Raw genomic sequence first — 23308 nt, 5'->3', positions numbered from 1 at the left:
ACGGGGCCCTCAGGGGAAGGTCCTTGGGGTGAAGGCAGCAGGAAGCAGAGCCAGGAGCAGCCTGGGCACGGGGCTGGGGGAGCTGGAGCGGTCCTGAGCAGCCAGACCTGGGGCTGGGCGGCAGGAGATGCCCCTGGAGCCCGGACAATGGGGGGCACAGGGGCTGTGCCAGGCTGCTGGTGGCACGGCAGGGTGGCACAGGGCGCAGGAGCCTGGCTGCCCCTGGAGCAGGGGGTGCAGAGCAGAGCCGGTGTCCGGTTACCGAGCTGGGCTCCGGTCCGGGAGAGGGGAGAGCAGGGAACAGGGAGCATGCTGTGGTTTGCTGGCAAGTCAGCCACTCTCTGATGCACTGCAGCAAAAGCCCTGTCTGGGAACTCCTCAGCAAAAAGGACATTGCAGGGGAAGGGGAGGGGGGACCATGGACGCCCAGGACGCAAAGATGCTGCTGCAAGGGCTGTGACAGCCAAGCCTGGCCTGCGCTGCCTCCCCTGCAACCATTTAGTGATTGAGTTGGCCAAGGCCATCGCCTGGTGCCCGTGGGTGGATGCAGTGTCCTTTCCCTGGATGTCCTTCAGGTGCAGGAGGGACAGGACTGCGGGCTGCTGCGTCCCAGGGGCTCAGGGCAGCGATGCAGGGACCTGCCGGGGCCAGGGAGCAGCTCTGGGAGGTGCAGGGAACTCGGGTGAGAAGCCACCACTGCAGCAGCCGCCCTGCAGTGGTCCTGGGCAGGCTGCTCCAGCCCTGGGGACAGAAGTGACAGAGGCAGCACGTCCTGGGGCAGCAGGGCTGGCGGGGAGGGAGCTGAGGAGCAAGGAGCAGCCTCCTGCTGATGCAGTGCAGGTGATCCTCAGCTCGCTGTTGCAGCCTGTGCAGGCAGCAGTGAGATCAGGGGTGCTTCCTGCACCTCATCTGCTGGGGCTGAAGCTCTTCCCCTGGCCATGGCCCTTTCTGGCCGCAGCTGAGTCCCTGCTGCTGCAGATGAAGACTGCAGCCTGCAGGCCACCCTGCCAGCTGAGCTGTTCTGCCCCTCTTGGGGCAATTACACCCAAGGGACAGCCCAGGGATGGGAGGAGATCCACGCCTGGGCAAGTGCAGGGCTGCTGGGCACAGCCTGCCAAGGAGCACAGCGGGGCTCAGAAGGGTGAGCGTCCCAGCCAGACCCCTTGGCAGCACAGCAGAGCAGAGTCTGGCCACCTCGCCCGGGAAGGAGTCACAAGGGAGTGTGGTGGGGCTTTTTAACCTGGTGTTTCAAAGCAAACCTCTTATCTTAGGTCCTTATACTAGTGAGGAAGAGAAGGGGGACGTTGCTGACGTTACCTGAGCTGCAGCTCCTTGTGATGCCAGCGCTGATACTTTGGCATTGGAGAAGCAAAGTTTGAGGAGCCCCTGGCTGCAGAAGAGCCTGGCAGCTCTGCTCCTGATGCTTCTGGTGTGCAGTGCCCCCTCAATGGCCTCAAGCTGCTTCTCCCGGGCAGGCAGGGGCAGGGAGGTCGGAGGAGGGTGGATTAGGAAAAGCATTTCTTGCCATGGCTGTCATTTCAAGGAGAACCAAGGGCTTGCAGTGGCAGGAGAGGAAGTGTGCACAGGTGAGCAGTGGCAGTTTTCTGCTGGCCTGGCACCACCCCTGGCTGCAGTGCTGCTGCTCAGACTTCCCTCCCTAAGCACCTCTGCGTGCGAGGCACTGAACCTGACCCCTTTTCTTGGTGGAAGCTCTCTTGGTTCTGCAGATGTGAGCACAGAAGAAAATAAAAATACTTGCAGTCTGCTGGGCATGGGGGAGGGAAAGGAGCTGACAGAAAAAGCCCAGTTCTCTTAAACAGCCCCACCAAAGAGAGCCTGTGCTTCCAGCTCTCAGCCTGAGCTCCCCCAGATGTCACCCTACCCATCTGTACCCCTGCCACCCTGCAGGGGCCCTGCGTCTCTCCAGCAGCTTGCAGGAGGCCAGGAGATGTCACTCCCAGGACAAGGGGTCCCCTCTGCCTGGCTCCCAGCAGAGAGAAGCAGCAGCTCACCAACCTGAGCTGCCCTGTGCTCCTCCAGCCTCAGCAAATGCTGAAGCTCGCTCTGTGCCTTGGGACAGATTAGTGGGATGAGTGAATTGGGAAGGATCTTCCCTTTTACTCTCGGTTGTGCAGGAGGGTACTGGAGACCCTGCTTTTCTGAGGGAAGTAAGTCCAGTGCTGGTGGAAATGCTGATGGGAGTGCAGATGGATGAACTTGGTGAACTGTAGGTGGCCCCAACTCAGCCCGAGGGAGCAAACAGAGTGACTGCAGCCTCTTGTGACTCTTTGCTCTTATGACCCTAGCCCAGAAGTCTCTCTTTTCTCTTTTCGCCTCTTTTTGATCTGAAACTGGGTCTCCAGCTTGCTGCTCTCCATTTTTTCCATCAGCTAATTGGCAGAATCCCTGTGCCATCCAGGCCCTGCTCCTGTGGGTGAGTGTGACAGTGTGACCCTGGAGAGGAGGAACACAGTTCAGGAGATCAGCAGCTCTCTAAGGGGTGTGTGCTTGCTACAGGAGTGATGTGGCTGCCATGTCCTCAGCAGCATTTCCCCCCTGAGACTACAGGAACAGGTTTTTCCATTGCAGAAGAAAAGCAGAAAATATATTTCAGTCCCTCTACTTTGGCTTTTGCAGCCGAGTGGAACTCAGCGTGTCTCAGTCCCTCAGTGCTCCAAGTCCTTTCTAACAGGGCAGCAGCGAGACCTGTCAAGCGTTGAGATGTACCTGCACCTGCCAGCTGAGCCTTCCCGAGGAGCAAAAATCCTCCTCTTGCAGCTGGTGCATGTCTGAGCAGGACCGGCCTGTCAGAGGGAGGGAGGCACTCGAGTGTGGCACTGAAGTGTCACTGGGAACACTCTCAGCTGCCTGGAACATCGTCCCTCGCTCTGTGCCGTTCCCATGTCCCTGTCCCTGCTGCCCCTGTCCGTGCCCGGTGTCCGTGTCCGTGCCCGGTGTCCGTGTCCATGCCCGCTCTGTGCCCGTGTCCATGCCCCTGTCCATGCCTGAGCCCGTGTCCCCGCTGTCCCGCTGTCGGTGTCCCCACTGTCCCGCTGTCCCGCTGCCCGTGTCCGTGCCCGGTGCCCGTGTCCCGCTGTCCCGCTGCCCGTGTCCGTGCCCGGTGCCCGTGTCCCGCTGTCCCGCTGTCCGTGTCCCCGCTGTCCCGCTGTCCGTGTCCCCGCTGTCGGTGTCCCCGCTGTCCCGCTGTCCCGCTGTCGGTGTCCCCGCTGTCCCGGCGCTGCCTCGGCCCGGGCGGGCTCGGAAGAGCCTTCCCGGGGCTTGTCCGGGCTTGTCCGGGTCTGAGCCCGCCTCTGGCCGAGCGCCGCGGGCAGCGGGGCCCCGGTCCGCGTCTGCGGCAGCCCCGGAGAGCCCCGGGACAGCCCCGGGACAGCCCCGGGAGAGCCCCGGGAGAGACCCGGGAGAGACCCGGGAGAGCCCCGGAGAGCCTCGGGAGAGACCCGGGAGAGACCCGGGAGAGACCCGGGAGAGACCCGGGAGAGACCCGGGAGAGCCTCGGGAGAGCCCCGGCGGAGGAGCCGAGCCCCGAGCCCCGGTACCTTCCCCGAGCCCCGGTAAGCTCTGACCCCGGTACCTGCTCTGACCCCGGTACCTGCCCCGAGCCCCGGTACCTGCCCCGAGCCCCGGTACCTGCCCCGAGCCCCGGTAAGCTCTGACCCCGGTACCTGCTCTGACCCCGGTACCTGCCCCAGCCCCTGCCAGCCTGTCCTGCCGGGGCTGACAGTGTCTCCTTCTCCTTTCTCTCCCCTCCCTGTTCTGCCGCCCTTTCCCCGGATTTGGGGTGCTGGTCGGGTTTTGGGGGACCCCGGCAAGCGGCAGCTGTGTGCCCGCACTGACCGAGTGCGGCTGGGCAGGCAGGGCTGGGGGTGCAGAGCGAGGAGGGGTCCCCAGGAGGGGTCCGAGGAGGGGTCCCCAGGAGGGGTCCGAGGAGGGGTCCGAGGAGGGGTCCGAGGAGGGGTCCGAGGAGGGGTCCCCAGGAGCTGTGTGACACCAGGCCCGGGACTGGTGTGGGGTTGGGCTCTCTGTGATGCCCTGTCGGGTGTTTACATGGGGAATGTAAAGCTGGGTGCCTCATTCCTCCTGAGGGGCTGCAGCTCCTCCCCTCCCCTGCCCCGCTTGGCACAGTCTGTCCTCTCCATCCTGACTCCAGAGCTGCTACCTGGCTCAGTGTGTTGCCTCCAGTTGCCTTTGTGCTGAGAGGATAAATAACAGAGCTCAGGTGCTCACACGGGGGAGGAAAGCTCTGCTTTGCCTTTCTTCTGACCACAGGCCCACCCCTGCCTTATATCTGATATCAAATGCATTCATTTGTAAGCAGCCTACCTCTCATCTGTACAGTCAGCTGGATTTTTTATTAGCTCTATATATGCCAGGGTATTTTGGAGTTTCCAAAAGCAGTCAGTTTTGTAGGCAAGTCTGTGTTTCCTTGTATTTTGAAGGTAAACCACCAGTAATCTTCTAGGAACTGGTACAGATCATTTCTTAATGCAAATGGAGAGAAGTTCATAACACATGAGCCATTGTTTTGTTTCCAAAGAGAGACTCAGCTGAAGGGGCTTATACGAGAGTGGGGATCTAATTCACCTTTCAGGTTTATATATTTCTTTTTGTTTTCATTTGAATACATTGTGGGAGAAGTGACCAGGCATTCAACCTATGCCCAGCCTTCCTGGAGCAGCCTTCCCCCTGAAAAAAGAATCCTGCACCCAGGGGACCAGAGAGGGCTTTGGTAAGAGAAAATAGAGTTTAAAAATTTGTATGCTACTGAAAATGGAGTTGGAATCTGTTCTGTGGAGCCTTCCTGCAGATGTGCCCCTGGTGATGGAAATCTGCTGCTGCACCTCCACAGGGGAAGCAGCTGAGGTGCAGGACGCTCTCCTTGTGTGCAATAGTGCAGTGCACTCCTGGGCACTGCTAAATGCATCTGCCAGGGGTGATGGTCCTTTCTCTTAGGAGGTGGAGCCAGGGTCAGGCTGGGAGGAGATGTGGGAGCATCTGAGGGTAACAAAGATAAAACTGGGTGGGCCTGGCCTTGGAAGAAAGGAGAGAGGCGTGTCCAGGGGGTCCTCCAGAGATCCCTCAAAGTCCTGATAAAGGAGAAGGCTGAGCCTAAGAAGTTACCAGAGGTGCTGTGACAGTAAAATCTCTGCTGTGGATTAGCCTGGCAGCATCCCCTGTCCCAGCAGGCTGATCTGGGGGCCAGGTCAGGAACATCTTGACTTGGATAAACTTGTTTTTCCAGGCCCAGCTGGGTTGTAAGCCCCAGATTTCTGTTTTGGGATGGGATGCTGAGAGCCCAGGCTGGCCTGCGCAGTGCTGGGCTCCTGAGTCACGGCTCTCCCTGCCTGCAGCAGCCTGGACGCTGCCCAGGCTGCTCCTGAATCAGCAGAATCCCTCAGCCTGCTGTCCTCAGGCTGTCCTGGCTCTGCAGAGCAGGGCTGGCAGGAGCAGGGGCAGCTCTGCTTGCAGGGCACCCCTGCAGCCAGGCTGGCAGCAGGCTCTGCTCCCAGCCAGAGCTGCAGGCTGCTGCTGGCTGGGCTGTGTCTGCACCACAATTAACAGCTCTGCCAATTAACAGCTCTGCTCAGCTGCTGCTGGAGCTCCTCAAAGACCTTCTCCAGGGGCAGTGTGGGCAGAGCTGGTGTCTGTGGTGTCTGACAAGGGACCACAGAGCAGCTTTGGCAGAACGTTTTGGATTCTGCTTAAAGCTTTGGGCTCAGTCTGTGTGTTCTGTCTAAGTTAGCTGAGATGCAGGAGGGAGTGGTGTAAAGGGACGAGAACATGCACCAAATCCGTGCACTAAGTTGTGAAGAACATTCTGGATGGCACAAAGGTGCCCTTGTGGGTGGGCACTGGGACAGGGCTGCTTTAAAACCTTGCAGTCAGAGCTCAGGATGTTGCTGCCGGACATCTCTGATCTCATTTGGGAGAGAAGAGGGTGGAAAAAAGTGATGAAAGTTCTGTTACTGCTAGGGGAAGAACAGAATTTCCTAGAATGTGGAAAGCAAAGTGTGGAGGTTTCGTTCTCAGCCACCTGTGGCTCAGGGCAGAGGTGTTGTCCCGTTTCCCCAGGTGCTCCCCATTTCCAGCCTGAGCTCACTGGTAATTTTTAGAGGCGTTAACCAAGATTTGGGGGTAAGGGACAGGACAACTGTTGATTTATGAGTTTGAGCCTTGAAAGCTTTTTTTCAGTACTGCTGCTGCTTCTTCCCTGACTCTTTCTTTGTCCCCAGGCTCTGGCCCTCTGCGAGTGAGAAGAGAGGAGGATTCCAGCCCACCTGCCCCAGCTCCCCCCGGGTTTGATGCCAGCTGTGAGTGTTTCTTTGGCAGTGTCTTAGCTGGTTGTTGTGAGCAATAGTCAAGGAAGCAATCAGCAAGTATACTGCCCTAGAAGTGCTGCACATTGTTGGGCTTTGCCTCGCCCCTGCCCGGGGCTGGGACGCTGCCCAGGGGTCTCTGAGGAGCTGCAGCTGATGGCAGGAGTGCCACGGGACGCCTGATGCCACTGCAGAGAGGGGCGAGAAGAGCAGGAGGAGATGAACAAACACTCTGCTGCAAGTTTGGCTCTTTCTCTGTCCTTCCCCAGTGCCTCTGGAGGGCTCTGTTGCACCTTTCCCTGCAGCAGAGCTCTCCTCCTGCTGCCTTGCACTTCTTCTGGTCCAGATCCTTGTGGGAAACAGCTGGAGTGAGGCTCAGGGCAGCTGATGAGTGTTGTGACTTCTTTCCAGCTCGGGGCTCTCATTTTCAGCTTTTCTGTCTCACCTGTGCTAAAACCTGTGGGCAGCCCTTTCCCTCGCCCAGGGTGTTTGATTGGCACTAAAAGCTACACCCCAAAAATCCTACCATGGTGCACTCCTTACCTTGCTATTATAGATAATGAGAATATTAGAAAAATACCAGTGAAAGTTCCACGAAGATCACTGCAGGGGCATTCTTTGCCTTCTGTGTAAATGCCCTTTCCAGTGCCCCCTCCCTCCGTGCTGGGCTGGGCTCATGATCAGGTCTTAAATGCAACTTTTGATGTTTGTTGGTGGCATGCTCTGTTTCATTATGGAATGTACAATATTAATATCTTTATTTTTCTCCACACAGCTGCAGCACGAAGGAATATCCCATATTAATCCCCTAATTTAAATTGGAAATTAATAACTATCACAACACTTGGAGCATCCTTTAATCCATTGATTGCTGCTGGCTTGGTTCCAGCAGTGCCACTAATTACATTCTGCCTGCAAAAAAAAAAATCCTCATTGCTGGTGGCTTTTCTCCTGAGAGCTGCTGGCTGGAATTCTTGTGCCGTGGCTGCAGCCTGGGACACTTTTTAATGCTAATGGCACTGTTGGAAATGACTGAGCATCTCTGCTTGCTGTGTGTGGGGTACAGACTCTGCTCTGGGGATGGGACAGGACAGACTCAATCCTCACCCAGCAGCTTTTTCCAGGGTCCTGTTTGTTCCTCCATCCCCACCCTGAGCCTGCCAACAGCTGAAGGTTTGTTACTCCAGGAGCTGCCACTTGTGCTGGTCTGGTGAAAGGGCATTTCCAGAGGACTGGGAATAAATTAAAATAGCTTTAATTCAACTTCTTTTCAGTTAGTGTATCCAGAGGATGTGGAATTAACTAAAAGTAGCTTTAATTCCCTCATTTGCAGTTACTGGGATGGCATGAGGGTGCCTTGGGTGGCAGATCTGGCTCCTGGAGGAGAGTGGGAGCTGCTGGAATTGAGGGTGGATGGAACTGCCTGCCTGCCTTGCTGCTCCTTTTCCTTGGCTGGACACCCAGGGAACGTATTTCCTTGTGGGTTTTTTACCTGAGTCTTCTGAATCTCCTTGAAGAAAGGTGTCTGGAGGGGGCAGCTGCTGAGAGATGGCTCTGAAGGCTCTGAGTGATCATTCTGGAATTTTCCAAGCAGCCCTGGATGTCTCTCAGCAGTGCTGTATCAAAAGCTGTCAGTATTGGTGTCTGTCCAAAATGGAAGAGAAGGGGTTAATGAAGTCAAGGATTAGGTCCTTAGTCTGTGCCAGGAGTGCAAGAAATGTACTTTTTTTTTGTCACATGCTAGAGAAAGCCACAAAGGACAAGCATGAGTGTTTCTCCTCTCTCAGGAGCCTTCCTTAACCCTGCTCCCCTGGCTTTGCCTTCAGCCCACGCAGCGACCCCGAGGATCAGGTGCTGACTTAGGAAACGCTCCCGTTCTCCTGGAAATGAAGAGCCCAGTGCTGGTAAAACTCTTGGCTGGCTTTCTTTCTGAACTGTGTTCCACTTCCAGAGTCAGTCTCTGTTTCAGCTTGTTCTCTCCTGGCTGGGGTCTCACACAAATCCTGGTGCTGAGGGTCTGTGGGAAATGGATTTCCAGGAAATTCCCTGTGCCAGGGAAGGCTGCAGGATGCATTTCATTCTGGATTGCCCTGAGAAGGGTGGGACTTGTGTGTCTTAGCTGTTCTCAGGCTGAGCCCTGAGGAGCTAAGGAGTGCAAGAAGCAATTGTTCTGCCTTCTGTGGTTGGAATCAGCTGTGTGGTGTTTGAGAGCTCAGACACTGAAGGGTCCTGGTTATTGCAGTGCTTTTTATTGGTTATTGTACTGCTTTTTAACTCTTTTTAATGGGTTCAGTGAAACTGCACTCACCTTCTTTTCCGGGCTCCCACCTGAAAGTGCTGCCCGAGCTGAGGGTGTGATGCAGGTGCAGACAAAGGTGAGCAAGGTCCCTTTGCTGCTGTTGGAGGCTCCTGCCTCTGTCAGAGGTGGGGAGGAGCTGGGAGAGCAGGACAGTGTGGTGGGAGAGGATTCACCCTGTGCCCGGGCCAGCAATGACCTGCTGTGGGTGCTGAGCCCGCTGGGCTGTGCTGGCACTGGGGGCAGAGGGGCTCATCCCCCTCGGGCTCCTCAGCTGGCAGGGACAAACAAAACAAATGCTGCAGAGGTGGCATGTGGGGCAGTGTTAATGGCTCAGGAGAAGGTTCTCCTCCTCCCTGGCCAGCCCAGAGCTTTGAGCGTTTCAGGGGAGTAAAACAGAGCCAGAGCAGAACTTCTGCCCGTGCGCTTTTCCCATGGAGTGGCTTCATCTCTGATAGAAGTGTCTCACTGACGTGGCACCAGAGCCAGGAGAGCAGCAGGCCCTCTGAAGGCACTGTCTGTGATATGCAGAGGTGCTGTGGGGTCTCAGCTCCTGATCTTCACTTAAAAGCCCCAAGGCCCATGACCAGGTTCCCAGTTAATGGAGAACTGTGCCTCAGCCCAGCTTCCTACGCAGCTGCAAAGGCAAAGTAAAAACTTCTTGTTGAAACCATTTAAAAATAATTTGAAGGTTATATCAGTACATTCTGTCTCACAGTGGAGGTAAATTTATGTAGTTACAGCTCACCCAGCGCTTTATAAGATGCAGAGTGCAGCCTGTGTGTCAGAAAGCTCTTTTGGTGGTTGGTGGGGTGAATTCCAGTCATTGAAAAAGATTATCTGTGTCTTTTCACCAAATACCATGTTCCTTTATCTCCCTATGCTGTAAAAAGCATCTAAAGGTGAAATTCTGAAAGGAAAATTTTCATTGTGTGCATTGCTGTATGAAAAGCCACTTCCTTAGAGTTTTGTTCCTGAGCTATAGACAATGCTGCCTTTGAACTGAGACGTGTCTTTGGGCACTTCCCAAATATTCCTGTTCTCTGGGCAGCTGCAGATTCCTTGGGGCTGGAGGAGGAACAGCTGCTCCCCTGCCCTGCAGTGAGGAGGTGACAACATCAGGTGACAGCAGTGCCACAGAGATGCTGAACGTCCTGCACGTGGAGGAGCTGAGAAAGTGGAAGGTGATGGGAATCTTTAGTAAGAATTATTTGCCTTTTGTCGCTCAGTTTTGAATCACAATCTCTTTGAGTATGGCCTGCTGTTGAGCAGTGACTTCTGTGTGCAAACTATTTTAGAAAGCAGGGAGAGACCCGGCAGAAAATCCTCTGCCTGTCCTATTTCTGATTGCTAAGGCAAAGATTCACTTCTCTGGTTTTTATTTCAACGATTTATGATGACCTGACGAGCCGTATTTTTTTTTTTAGAACTGAGGAAAAAGGAATATCTGAATCACAGCCACAAGTCAGTGGAAATGCAAGTTCTGGATTTATCTTGGTTCTCTATCTGGCAAGACTTAATTAAGCTGTGTTGTGGAGCCACATCCATCACCCAAAATAAAAGCAGTGCTCACTAGGCAGGGTGCTTGTCTGGATGTCTGTGGTAGGTGGGGCTTGTGCTATAAAAGTGGGGAAAAGGGAAACCAGGGAACAAGGAGGAGGCCAAGAATGTGTAAGAGCAACAACTGGGAATGCAGCCTCGACAAAGCTTTGTCTAGTGAGTTTTTTTGAGGGGTCGGATGGTATCAGATTTGTGTGAGGCAAATGCAAGTTGCTGCAGCTTCCGTTTCCTATAAGGAACATGCAGGAGGCATCACGCTCCAAAATAAATTCCTAAAAAAGTAAAGGCTGTTTGACTGAAGTTTAACCGAGCGGTAATTAAGGTACCTTGGAAGAAGATGTCATTTCCAAAGGCAGCAGCTTGTGTATAAATCTGTGTGTAAATCCCGGTGGCTCTGGCTCAGCAGGGAGGAGAGCTGGAGGTGTCCGTGGGGGAGGCAGGAGACAACAGCAACGCGGGGGTTCATTCCTGCCTCGCTCCTGGTGGCCCGGGCGGGTTTTTGGAGTGAAAGATAAAAAGGGAAACACGATTTTCTGGGCTGCGGGGCCGCGGTGGGCGCGCTCCGTGCGCCCCGGCGGGAGCGGCTCCGGGCCCGGTGCCGATCTCGGTGCCGGTGCCGGTGCCGGTGGGGATTCCCTCGGCAGCGAGGGGGCCGGGCCGGCCTCACATGACGACAGGGGCGGGCCGGGCCCGCCGCTCCCGGGGCTCTCCTGCGCTGCCGAGCCGGCTCCGGGCTCCGGCAGAACGGGCCGGTCACTGCGGCCGGAGCGGGCCGGACACTGCGGTCACTGCGGCCGGAGCGGGACGGACACTGCGGTCACTGCGGCCGGAGCGGGCCCGTCCCGCGGGGCTGCATCGCTCTGTCCCCTCGCTCCTCTCTGCTGTCCCCCGCTGTCCCTCTGCTCCATCCCACTGTCTCCCCACTGTCTCCCTGTTCCATCCCCCCGCTCCTCTCCGCTGCCCCCCAGCTCCATCCCGCTGTCTGTCCCCGCCGTCCCCCCGCTGTCCCCCCGCTGTCCCGGGCCATCCCCATCTGTCCCCGCTGTCTGTCTCCCCGCTGTCCCCTCGCTCCATCCCGCTGTCTGTCCCCCGCTGTCTGTCCCCGCCGTCCCCTCGCTCTCTGTCCCCCCGCTGTCTGTCCCGGGCCATCCCCCCGCTGTCCCTTCTGTCCCCGCTGTCCCCCCGCTCTCTGTCCCCGCTGTCCCCTCGCTCTCTGTCCCCCCGCTGTCTGTCCCGGGCCATCCCCCCGCTGTCCCTTCTGTCCCCGCTGTCCCCCCGCTCTCTGTCCCCGCTGTCCCCTCGCTGTCTGTCCCCCCCGCTGTCCCCGCTGTCTGTCCCGGGCCGTCCTCCCGCTGTCCCCTCTCTCTGTCCCCCCGCTCTCTGTCCCCGCTGTCCCCTCTCTCTGTCCCCTCTCTCTGTCCCCGCTGTCTGTCCCGGGCCATCCCCCCGCTGTCCCCGCTCGCTGTCCCCGCTCGCTGTCCCGGGCCATCCCCCCGCTGTCCCCGCTGTCCGTCCCCTCTCTCTGTCCCCGCTGTCCGTCCCCTCTCTCTGTCCCCGCTGTCCCCTCTCTCTGTCCCCGCTGTCCCCGCTCTCTGTCCCGGGCCATCCCCCCGCTGTCCCCGCTCTCTGTCCCCGCTCTCTGTCCCCGCTCTCTGTCCCCGCTCTCTGTCCCCGCTCTCTGTCCCCTCTCTCTGTCCCCTCTCTCTGTCCCCTCTCTCTGTCCCCTCTGTCCCCTCTCTCTGTCCCCGCTGTCCCCGCTGTCCCCCCTGTCCCCTCTCTCCGTCCCCCCTGTCCCCGCGCGGGATGTCCCCGCTGCCGCCCACGCGGCTGCCGCCGGCGGAGCGCGGGGCCGTGCTGCTGTCGTGCGCGCTGTCCTGCGCGGGCTCCGCGCTGCTGCTCGGCTCCCAGGCGCGCTGGCCGGAGCTGCGGACGCGGCCGCGGCAGCTGCTGCTGCAGCTCTCCCTGGCCGACCTGCTCTCCGCCCTCTCCTACTTCTACGGGGTGCTGCGGGACTTCCAGCGCACCTCGTGGGACTGCGTCCTGCAGGGCGCCCTGTCCACCTTCGCCAACACCAGCTCCTTCTTCTGGACCATGGCCATCGCCCTCTACCTGTACCTGACCCTCGTCAGGGGCTCGCCCGCGGGCACGGGCTTGCTCTGGGGCTTCCACGCCGTGAGGTGGGTGCTGTGTGCTGCCCCGGGACCCCCGGCCACCCCCACCTGACCTTTCCCCTCTCTCTCAGCCCCTACATTGTCAGGCTAGCCCAGAACATCAGGAGATGGGCAAAGATCTCCAAAAGAGGCTCTCACCCCGATGTGGTTGTCCAGCTCTTTATTGCATGGTCCAAGGGAAGAGCAGGGGAAAAGAGGGTGATCAGGAAGGGACATGGCCTTACCTCGGCTCTGGACACGGAGGGCTCTTTTGGCTCTCCACCAGCCCTGGTGGGGCTGGAAGGAGGGGTCCAGGTTTATCTGATCAGTGTCACAGGGGTCCTGGGGAATGGGGACACATGGCCTGAGCGCAGTGTAACACCCACCCTGCGCGGTGATGGAGCCTCGGGCATCTCTGCGCTTTCCTTCTCCTCTCCTTCCCCTCAGGTTCCTCCTCAACAGGGGTTTTGCTGTTTTTAACTAACCCACCCTGTTCCCCCTTTCCCTTCCCAAGTGAACAGGTGGAGATGTGGAAAAGTTGAAGTTTTTTTGTTCAAGGTTGCTTAAAAAAATCTCTTGTGAGTGCTAATGGCTGCAAATCCTTCTGCTTTCCCTGCAGTCTGCTCTGATGTTCTGGAAATAACATAACAAACTTTGTGTCTGTGATACCTGCCTGCTGCTGCCCAAGCTTCCGTGTTTGGGATCTGTTTCCACAGGTCCCCAACCTCCCTGTCAGCCTGGTCTGTGGATCCTTCCCCTCTGCCCAGGCAGGTTGCTGTAGTTCCATACTCACAGGAAAATGTTGCCCACAAGTGATGAAACTGCTAGAGAAGCACTCCGAAGGTTGTTTTGGCATGTTTGATTGCAAGCAAGACAAACCAGTCCACAGTGTAGCTTTATGTCTCAGTTTCTGCTATTTAGGGCACTGATTTTTCACAACATGTTTAGTAAAAGCTTTCATTATGCAATGGGAGCTTGTGGAATCATGTGCTACATCCACGCTGAGCAAAGCAGTGATCCTTTAGTCCCCCGTGTTGCCAAACTTTTGCAATAATTTATAAGAGGGGTGATCTGGTTTAAAAGGGGGGGGAAAAGCCCTCAGGACAAGTAGAGAATTTTCTTTGTTTTCTTAGTCAAATATTTGGCACCTTTATGTTTCAAACAGCATGGTTGCAGTAGAGCTGAGTCCAGGTGAGGATGGAGCAGGGAGACTTTGAGTGTGAAGCAGGGAGGAAGTTCAGCTCCTGCCCTGCTGGAGCTGCTCTTGGCAGCAGGGGCTGTGTGAGGAGCTGGGGGTTCACAGGGCCCTGGGCACGCCAGGCTGCTGCTGCAGCTGGCACAAGAGGCACTGGAGGAGCATTTCTGTTATTCCACCTGCAGTAAATGGAGAGTTGCACTCTGAGAGCTGCGGTGAGGACAGGGTGCTGGTAAAGAGCCACATGTTGCTTAATGGATCTCAAAATCAAGTCTGACTCCTTCCTGGGCATTCTGGCTCCATCAGGCACATCAAAGAGCTCAGGCAAATCTGGCCTAGTTGTAATTTCCCCGTCTGCTAATTGCTTGTGTGGCTTTTGTCTGTGCTTCAGTTTCTCCATCTGGTTTAATGCTCCTCAGCGCTGTCAGCTACCAAGTGTGGAGAGAAACAGGGACACTGAACCAGTGCTGGCTGTAATCTGTGCACTCCCTAAAAACTGTAAAAATCCTGGGCGAGAGATTGCTCTGACCCCTGACCCGGAGGGAGAGGTGCTCAGGCTGAGCTTCTGGGTGACTTTGTTCCGTTTATTTTCGGTTCTTTACAATAAAAATGAAATGCCATCTTCAGTCCTTGCTATTGATCAGCACCATTTGCTCTGTTTAAAGGCTGTTGAGCACCTGTGATCAGGTTCTGCTTTGTAAATTCCTCCTGTTCTGTGCAGAGCCAGTGTTTAAAGCTGCCTCTGCTTTAGGATGTGTCTGAAAAGCCAGAGACAACAAGTGAGGACGTGTTCTCTGCCCGTCCCCTCGTGACACATCGTCCTGCTTTCCTTCCCTGCACTTTTGTACTTACCTGAGAAATGAAATTCTGGCCATAATGCTTGGAGATGGAGCTGACTAAATACATGTTGGAAGTCAGAACCTGGAATTTTCCTGAGGGAAACGAGGATGTCACAGTGGATCAGCCCCGTCAGACAGGTTTGTGCCACAGGGATGGATGCCTGTGGTAACACCTCCACCAATTCTAGGCTGCAGAGCTACAGCCTCTGCTTTGCTTTTAAACCTGTTGAGCTCAGATGAGCTTTGAAAACAAGCCCACAGCCAGCTTTGGAAACATTTACGTAGCTGCAAAATGTGAGTTCTGGCATCCAGCGTGCCAATGGCCAGGCTGCCTCACTGCTTCTGGATTTCCAAGTGTCAGGTGTCATCTGGCTGGAAAACATCACCTTTGTTGTGAGAGAAGCTGATCCAAACTCGGGGTGAGGAATGGACCAGGCAGAGCCCACCTTGGGATTGTTTCCTGCTTGGCTTTTGATACCCATTGCTGACAACATTTGAAGGGTTTTCATTTCATGATCAGGCTGTGCAGATCATTACAACCATAAATTTGGGCAAATTTGGAGTTCTGGTTACAATGTGTGCTCAGGGCTCCTTCCTGGGCCTGCCTGGGATATCCAGGAGCCTGATTTTTCCCTCCTTACAGAGTAAAAATTCCTGTCCCCAGAAGGAACTGCCTGCAGGATGGCTCCTTGTCTAACCTGTGCAGGCAGGTGACAGCAAATCACCTGCTTGTGAGAACCTCTGGGGGGAAAAAAATCAAAGCATAAATCAAAATGTGGTTATTGGGCAATCTGACCCCAGAAAACCAGGGCAGGTCGAGCTGAGCACTGCTGGAGCTGAAGGGTCCTCACCTTGCCTTGTTTTGCTGTGGCTGTGCAAAGATCTGCTGGGTTGGATGGTTTTTTATTCATAGATCACAGGAGCTGTATTGGAGGATTAATTACTGCTGTGTCTGTGTTACAGGTTGGATTTGCAGCCTTTTTGCAGGAAGGAGGAGTCCTCTTCCCTTCTCTCCCACAATGTTTGCATTCAGGGGTGCTGGGGAGAGGCCCAGCCTGCATAATTGCTCTTTGGGGCTCAGAGGAATATTTCTGCTTCTCTGTTATCTTGGATCCTTTTTATTCCAGTCCTTAAACACACCTTGGGAGATGACCTGTCCTGGTTCTTCAGTTCCCCCACTCTCCTGGTGCAGTAAAAGCACTGACATTTGGCAGCCCTCCTGAATCTGTCACTTTGGAGCTCTGAAGAACAGCTGAATCACCAGTCTCAGTTCTCCTTTCCAGCCTGCTAAAATGGAGCTGAACTTCACAGAAATGTCTGGTTCCTTCCTAGGTCCTCTCTAATTTCACTTTGTTGGTGATCCTTTTGCCAGGTGTTAGTGGTAAATATCCATCTGATCCCAGAATGTTATTCCAGTGAAGATTAACTTCCTGTTAATGCAGCACTTTTATTCTTCCTTTCACCAGTTATCTCCTGAAGGTTTTTAAATCCCTTTCTCAGGGGTGAATTATTTCCTCCTGTGGCCTCTCTGTGTCTGTACTTATGCTGTCCTGTCTAACATCCACACACCATTATTTGACCTGGTTTTGTCGTCATTCTTGTGCACTTTCAGCTCACTGATGAGATCATTATTTAGGCAAATTACTTTCTTAATCCAGTTCCTTTTTCTTGCTGCCTTTGTGCCTTTACATGGTTTCTTTAAGGAAGTGCCATTTCTCTTGAATTCTCTACCTTAGTGCTTGCAGGAGTGCTGAGAATGGAATGTCCTTGCATTTGCAGTTGTTTTCTGAGAAATCACCGGTTTAACAAAAAGGACTCCTGAATTGTGTGGAAACTTTCATGGTGGTGGTGACGTTTGGGATGTTTTTAGAAGTCTGCTCTGATAACAGAGTGGGGAGGGCTTTCTGCAGCACAACTGTCCTTAAATAACAGCACTGGCTTGGAATAGCACTGCCTGTTCTGAGCTGAGCCCCGAGACAAAATGTTCTAAACGGGCTGGAGAGTTGACTCTAAGGTTTTTTTTACAGCCTTATATTTATATTTGTTTGTTTTGTGAGCAGGTGAATCCAGACATTATTTAAGAGTAGGAAATGGGGTATTTTTGAAATCTAATCTCATGGGATTATCTCTGGTTCTGCAGTTGGGCTATGGCATTTCAGATAACCCAGTCAAGGCAACAACTGCTCTTTGCCTACCTGGTCTGGTGTCTCTGGTTTTTGGGGGCAAGCTCCTTCCTGTGCTCCCTGCAGCTGCTGCAGGCTGTCAGTGGAAGAGAGCAGGACAGTAATGGGTTTGTTTCTGTGCTGGAAGCCCAGCCTGAGCCCCTGTCCCTCGCTGCGGGGTGGCCGTGGCCAGGGCAGGTGACACAGGGGCACTCTTGTGGTGGAATTTTTGTTTGGGCTGCTGGGATTCCTCTGTTCTTCCTCGTGGTTTCTTGTGGGCAGCCCAAGCTGCTGAGTGACTTCATTCAAGTGTGTCACCACAGTTGTTTTTCTTCTAAAGGCTTCCCTGTATTTGCCTCTGCCACCAGTGAGAAGCCAAAGTCACCGGTGCAACTTATGTGGATGTGGCTCCTCTTTGCTTTCTTCGCTTTTTGCTGTTACTACCAGTACTTTTCCCTGCCTCTTTGTGCTTCAGAAATCATATTTTTGCTCCCAAAATACCGACTACATCTCCACTTAAAGCAAACAAACAAACCACTGGCAGACGAAGTTGTGGATTGCTTTGTGTGCAGAGTTTCACTTTGGAATCAGAAGGTGGGACTTGGCTGCTTGTACTCTGAAAGCTCAGGATCAGCTGGCTGGGTCCTGCAGGAAAATCACATTTTACAATGCCCTGGTCTTGGCAAACCCTTCACCTCCCTGTGTCCAGGAGGGAGCGGAGAAGGGCAGGAGGTGGGATGGGTGCTGCTGCCCTGGCTGTGCTGGGAGGGCCAGCTCAGAGCACAGCACATCCCTGCAAGCTGCCCTCAGGGCTGGCTCACACTCCCACCAGGTCCCCAGGAGGTGGATTTGCAGCCCTGGCCCATTCACTGCCCAGAACCTGCTGGCCACTTCCCCTCCCCTGCTGCAGCAGTGCTGCTGGTCTGGGATAGGCACTGGAATCCTGTCTGGGGGAGAATCCCTGGGTCTGCACCCCCTTCCTGAGGTGTGGGGGGCTCAGCTGAGGATGCTCCTGGCTTAACCCCCTTCTCTGTGTCCCCTCCCAGCTGGGGTGTCCCCCTGGCCATCACGGTGGCCGCTGTGGCTCTGAAGAAGATTGGCTACGACGCCTCCAACGTTTCTGTGGGCTGGTGCTGGGTCAACCTGGATGCTGAGGATCGGCTCCTGTGGATGCTGCTGACGGGGAAGGTCTGGGAGATCCTGGCCTATGTCACCCTGCCAGTGCTCTACATCCTCATCAAGAAGCACATTAACAGAGCAGTGAGTATTTTGCTGGGTGATTCCATCCCCCCACGCTCTGCATTTCTTGCTCCTTGTTCAGGCAGGAGGTGCTTCACGACACTGAAATGTCCCTGGGAGAAGCGGTGCCCTGATCCAGCAGCACCAGCACACAGTGACTTAGCACAAGCAGAATGTGAAAGCCCTTTGAAAACGAGCAGGGGCTGTGGGATGTTCATGAGGGAAATGCTACAGTAAGAATTGAAAGAGAATGTGAAGGACAAATTCAGCTTTAATCAGTTTTCTGCAGTTCCACTTGTTCCAAGATTGGAATTCTCAAGCCTCAGTCCTTTTAGTGCCTCCAATGATAGTTTGTGTTTGTGAATGTTATTTTGTAGTGGCAGCCCAAAGCTCCATTTGGGAGTCCAGGCACTGGATGGCTCTGGGCACCATACAGGAGACTGCCTGTCCTAGCAGGGTTTGGAATTCAGAGCTTCAGTCCTTGCTGTTCCTTGTGAACACACAGAATCCAGGCATCTAGGACAGCATTTGCATAACAGACAAACCCAGATGAGAGTGGCACCACCCAGAGATTCCTTTTCTCTCTGAGCTGGGTCAGGGAAAAAAGCCCCAGGTGTGGGTAGATGTCCCTCTGGAAATTGCTGCCTCTGCTTGTGGTGCAGCTGTGGTGGTGGTGGGGATGAGCACAGCCCTGGGTAGGGCAGGATCCTGCAGAGGAGTTGAAGAGTGAGGTGGTTTTCACAGCCCCGAGTGTCCTGGGAGCTGGGGAGGGTTTGCTGGTGCCTGTCAGCATCAGCTGGTGTGCAGCAGGCAGGACACGGTGTCCCAGCCCGGGCAGAGAGAGCAGTGTCACCGCCGGGAAAGCTGGCCCGGGCTCCTGCCTCTGCCAGGGACTGCTGGGCACTGCAGGGAGCACTGCAGGGAGCACTGCAGGGAGCACTGCAGGGAGCACTGCTGGGCACTGCTGGGAGCACTGCTGGGAGCACTGCTGGGCACTGCTGGGAGCACTGCTGGGCACTGCTGGGCACTGCTGGGAGCACTGCTGGGCACTGCTGGGAGCACTGCTGGGCACTGCTGGGCACTGCTGGGCACTGCTGGGCACTGCTGGGAGCACTGCTGGGCACTGCTGGGCACTGCTGGGCACTGCTGGGAGCACTGCTGGGCACTGCTGGGAGCACTGCTGGGAGCACTGCTGGGCACTGCTGGGCACTGCTGGGCACTGCTGGGAGCACTGCTGGGCACTGCTGGGCCTCCCCACTGCAGGGAGCACTGCTGGGCACTGCTGGGCACTGCTGGGGCAGCTGGCCCCGTTCTCCCCCAGCCTTTAGAGCGGCACAGGGAGCAGTGCCACCGCCTGCCTTCAGCAGGAGTGTTGGTGTTCCCGAACAGAGTGTGCCTGCTGCTCTTCACAGCACCTGCTCCCTCCTGAGGGGCTCCTCTGCTCCGTGAGGAGCCCTGGAGCTGCCCCGTGTCCGCAGGCTCGGGCCCTGTGCCCATCCCTGTCCCCCGTCCCGCAGCACGCCGCGCTCTCCGAGTATCGCCCCATCCTGCCCGGAGCCCCGGCCCTGCAGCCCCGCGCCAGCGTGGCGGACAAGAAGCTGATCCTCATCCCCGTCATCTTCATCTTCCTCCGCATCTGGAGCACGGTGCGCTTCGTGCTGACGCTCTGCGGCTCCCCCGCCGTGCAGAACCCCGTCCTGGTTGTCCTGCACGTGAGTGTTTGCCCGCAGAGGCGTCCCGGGCCAGGTCAGCTTTGGTGCTCCCGGTGTCTTGGGAGGGCTGCAAGAGCTCCTGCTGCCCTCAGGGCATGCCTGGCAGCAGCAGTGCTGCAGCAGAGGCAGAAGTGCAGCAGGAGCTGCAGCAGGAGCGGTTCCAGCAGCATCTAGTGGCTGCAGAGGAAAGCTGCACTGGCAGGGTGCTGCTGTCGAGGCAGGACGGGAATGAGAAGACTCTGACCAGAAGCTGCTGAGTGTAAAACTCTGATTTATTCAAAATACACTGCTCTGTTATACAGAGCTTCACAAAGGCCAAACCCATTGGTTCTGAAGTGAAAACCATGCAGAGCATTGGTGCAGAGTGCTTGACACACAGTGATAGAACTTTAAACAATGTGAGAGCAAGAGAGATAAAGAATTATTTCTATTCTCTCCAGCTCTTTCTCAGGCATCTGCCTGGCTAGAAACTCTCAGTTTCTCTCTTTGACTGAACCTGAGTGCCACAGCAGGGAGGGACAGGGACAGCTCTGCGGAAATGTTGGGTGTCCCTCCTCCAGCAGGGCTCAGCCTGCGCCTGCCCTACAGCAGTGCCAGCACACCACAGCCCCCCGCTCCGCTTTTGGTGCTTTTTGGGGAAAAACCAGCTCAATTTAACCTGTCACACTGTTTGCTGTTCTCCGGGGGTGGCGGTGAGAGCAGCCCCGGGTGATTCCTTTCCGGCAGGGCAATGGGATTCCTTTCTCGCAGGGAATTGGGAACACGTTCCAAGGAGGAGCCAACTGCATCCTGTTCGTGCTGTGCACGCGGGCGGTGCGGGCCCGGCTGCGGGGCCTGCTGTGCTGCGGCTGCTGCGGCCTGCGGGCCTGGCCCGGCCTGCGCGCCCCCGGCTCCGGCCAGCAGCCCCACGGGGACCAGGACGGGGACAGGGACCAGCCTGACCCCGGCCCGGCGAAGCCGCTGCTCCCCAGCACCTGAGCTGGCCCTGGATGCTGCTGGTTGCTTCTCTTGAGGTAAAATGCCAGAGTAAAGATTTCCTCCTGCCCTGCCTGTGCACCCCTGGGAGGGCTGGGGACAGGGACACAGGGGACAGGGACAGGAGACAGGGACAGGGCACAGGGGACAGGGAGCAGGGACAGGGGACAGGGGACAGGGACATGGAGCAGTCATAGGGACAGTCACAGGGAGCAGGGACCGGGGACAGGGAACAGGGAGCAGTCACAGGGGACAGGGAGCAATCACAGGGAGCAGGCATAGGGGACAGGGAGCAGTCAGAGGGGACAGGGAACAGGGACATGGAGCAGTCATAGGGGACAGTCACAGGGAGCAGGGAGCAGTCAAAGAGGACAGGGAGCAGGGACAGGGAGCAGGCATAGGGGACAGGGGACAGGGACATGGAGCAGTCACAGGGAGCAGGGACAAGGGACAGGGACATGGAGCAGTCACAGGGAGCAGGGACAGGGGACAGGGACATGGAGCAGTCACAGGGGACAGGGAGCAGGCATATGGGACAGGGGACAGGGACATGAAGCAGTCACAGGGAGCAGGGACAGGGGACAGGGACATGGAGCAGTCACAGGGAGCAGGGACAGGGGACAGGGGACAGGGACATGGAGCAGTCACAGGGGGTTCTGCTGCTGCTCTGGGGGTTCCCTGTCTGACCCTGCAGCCCCATCACGCTCCCAGAGTGTTTCCAGAGCTGCCTCAGAGTGAAAGGAGGAACTGGGCTGCAGGGCTGTCTGCCCACAGGAATGGGGTACCAGGCAGGGCTGAAGAGGAACTGGTGGCTCTTTTTAGTGTGAAGTGCCACCTGCACACACGTTTTGTCAGTACTGCACAGATCAGATGTTTGGTGCCCCAATTTCTCCCCACAGGGGGATGCCTCTGTGGGCAGAGGTGACTCCTGTTCTTTCCTGAAGCCTTGGCATCCCCTTTATAATTATATTAGTATATTTAAACCCTAATGTGCACAGGCTGTGTAAACACCCATGAGAATGGCTCTGCTCCTCGGCCTCCCTGGAGTCTTTGAAAGGCAGATGGAAGCATCTTATCTGTGCCATAGATGACTTCAAGAGTTGTTTTTTCTCCTTTCAAAAGGCTTTTAGAAACTTCTGAAAGCTAAACAGCAACCTTGATAGCTCAACCTCTTGTGAGTCCCACAAGGCTTGGAAAGAGGAGATGTGTTAAACTTCTTGCAGAAAGGTAGGATAGAAATGTTTAAATTTTATGAGACTTAGTATCGTGCTGTGTTCAGGTTTTTTTGGAGCCAGCCCTGAAGAGAGAAAGTAGGATTGTCACCAACTTGGCTTAAGGGAAGACAAAACAGCAGAAAAAACAACATCAAAAATAATCAAAACAGATTCCATGTCCTCAGTTCACCTTTTTCCAATACAGAGCTCTGAGAAATGCTTTTGGAGGAGTGGGCCAGGGTTACAATTCCAGCTCCAGGGGTGTGACTGTGCCTCGTTCCTGCAGGTGTGGGGTGATGGCACAGCCCTGCAGTGTCACTGTCCTGTCCCTGCAGTGTCACTGTCATTGTCCCTGCAGTGTCACTGTCCTGTCCTGCAGGTGCAGGGTGTCACTGTCACTGTCCCTGCAGTGTCACTGTCCTGTCCCTGCAGGTGCAGGGAGCTGGCACAGCCCCACAGAGGGAGCTGCAGCCTGGGGAAAGCGGCGCTGGAGAGTTCTGAGCCCTGGACAGGTCCCTGCTCCTCAGCTGCGTGGGGATCCCCTGGAACAGACTGCACCCCGGTTTATCTCCCCCCTTCCCTCCCCTCGCTGGAAGCTGAACACTTGTCTGGGGTCTCGCTTGCTGTGCCTGGTGAGTTCTGGGCTGAACAAACCCCAGGCAGCTGCTGGAAGGACTGGCCTGGGCCTGGCTCTCACTGGAGCTGTGGGAGCCCTGCTGGGGGCTCCAGCCCGGCTCTGTTCCTCACCTGAACAGGGACAAAATAATGTTTTTTTGTGGTGCTGATGGCTGGTGCCTCTGGATGTTTATCCCTCCTCCGTGCTGTTTAGGGGCTGCCACCACTGGGGTTTGTGGTGGCAGAGGGGGGTTCTGACGGACTTGGAGCCCTGCAGGCTCCCTGGTGCTCAGGGATGTGGGGATGTGCCCCAGGCTCCAGCAGCAGGACAGTGCCTGCCCCAGAGCTCAGAGCTCCTGGCCTTTGTCTGTGCCTTGGGACTGCTGCATCAGCCTGGGGAAGGGCTGGAGAGAATGTTTTACCTCATTCACAGCTCCTCACTGGCTCGTTTTTAAAGGATTTTCTCCAACTTGGACAAAATAAAGCTCAGTTTCTTTACCAGGACACTGCCCAGCGTTGCATTTGTGCAGCACAGACAGGATCTTGGTCCCAGAGCCCAACTCTGCTGCTGCTCCCTGCAGAGCCCTTCCTTCTGCTGGGGATCAGCCTCAAATCTCCCTCTCCGTGTTTGACTGGAAGCCACTTGGACAGTGGTAAAGCAGGGTCTGTGTATGGCTTATTTTCAGGCAGATAATTAATTTCTGAAATCCTTGTTTCACCTAAAGTCCCGTTGTAGCTCAGAATATTGAATTAGCTTTGCCTGAACATGAAATTCCTTCCCAAAATGCAGGTGAGAGGGTGTCACTCGTGGATATATCGTGAGGGATGTCTCCTCAGGGTGGGCATTGAACGAGCACCCTGCAGCAGGGCTGGCTGCCAGCTCCTGCTCAAACATCACATTTAGAGCTCACCACTAACGTTCTCCAGCAAACTGTCTGCAAACTTAAGTTTTCCCTCTTAATCATTTTCTTCCCCCCAAAGGTATCAGGGTTTCAGAGGATCCAGCCTTGAGCACA

At 55.9% G+C, this 23308-nt stretch overlaps 1 protein-coding gene, 2 long non-coding RNA genes and 1 other non-coding gene across 5 annotated transcripts; 3 read left to right on the top strand and 1 right to left on the bottom strand.

The window, feature by feature from the left end:
* The first annotated feature begins 6332 nt into the window (after positions 1-6332).
* Positions 6333-6404, top strand: MIR34A (microRNA mir-34a). The gene has a single exon (NR_049134.1). It is a non-coding gene; the product is annotated as a microRNA mir-34a (primary transcript).
* A 764-nt stretch (positions 6405-7168) lies between these two features.
* LOC140680423 (uncharacterized) lies at positions 7169-10807 on the bottom strand. The gene is made up of 2 exons (XR_012051697.1): positions 10518-10807; positions 7169-9268 (listed from the first exon to the last, which is right to left on the bottom strand). It is a non-coding gene; the product is annotated as an uncharacterized lncRNA (long non-coding RNA).
* Positions 8132-10206, top strand: LOC116809194 (uncharacterized). Its single transcript, XR_012051695.1, has 3 exons — positions 8132-8239; positions 9683-9815; positions 10059-10206. It is a non-coding gene; the product is annotated as an uncharacterized lncRNA (long non-coding RNA).
* Positions 10808-11926: 1119 nt separating the features above from the next.
* Positions 11927-22796, top strand: GPR157 (G protein-coupled receptor 157). Of its 2 annotated transcripts, XR_012051694.1 has the most exons (6): positions 11927-12368; positions 17584-17797; positions 19294-19488; positions 20239-20501; positions 21586-21690; positions 22110-22796. XR_012051694.1 is itself a non-coding variant. In XM_030289221.4 (5 exons), exons 1-4 carry the CDS (start codon positions 11995-11997, stop codon positions 20464-20466), a joined length of 1011 nt encoding a protein of 336 aa, XP_030145081.4. In that variant the 5' UTR covers positions 11927-11994; the 3' UTR covers positions 20467-20501; positions 22110-22796. The 2 variants fall into 2 exon arrangements, 1 of the variants encoding a protein (XP_030145081.4); XM_030289221.4 differs by lacking the exon at positions 21586-21690.
* The last annotated feature ends 512 nt before the right edge of the window (positions 22797-23308 follow it).

The sequence above is a fragment of the Taeniopygia guttata genome, chromosome 21 (assembly GCF_048771995.1).
Source record: "Taeniopygia guttata chromosome 21, bTaeGut7.mat, whole genome shotgun sequence".
NCBI classification, from domain to species: domain Eukaryota; kingdom Metazoa; phylum Chordata; class Aves; order Passeriformes; family Estrildidae; genus Taeniopygia; species Taeniopygia guttata.
This window is presented reverse-complemented; position numbering and strand designations above follow the sequence as displayed.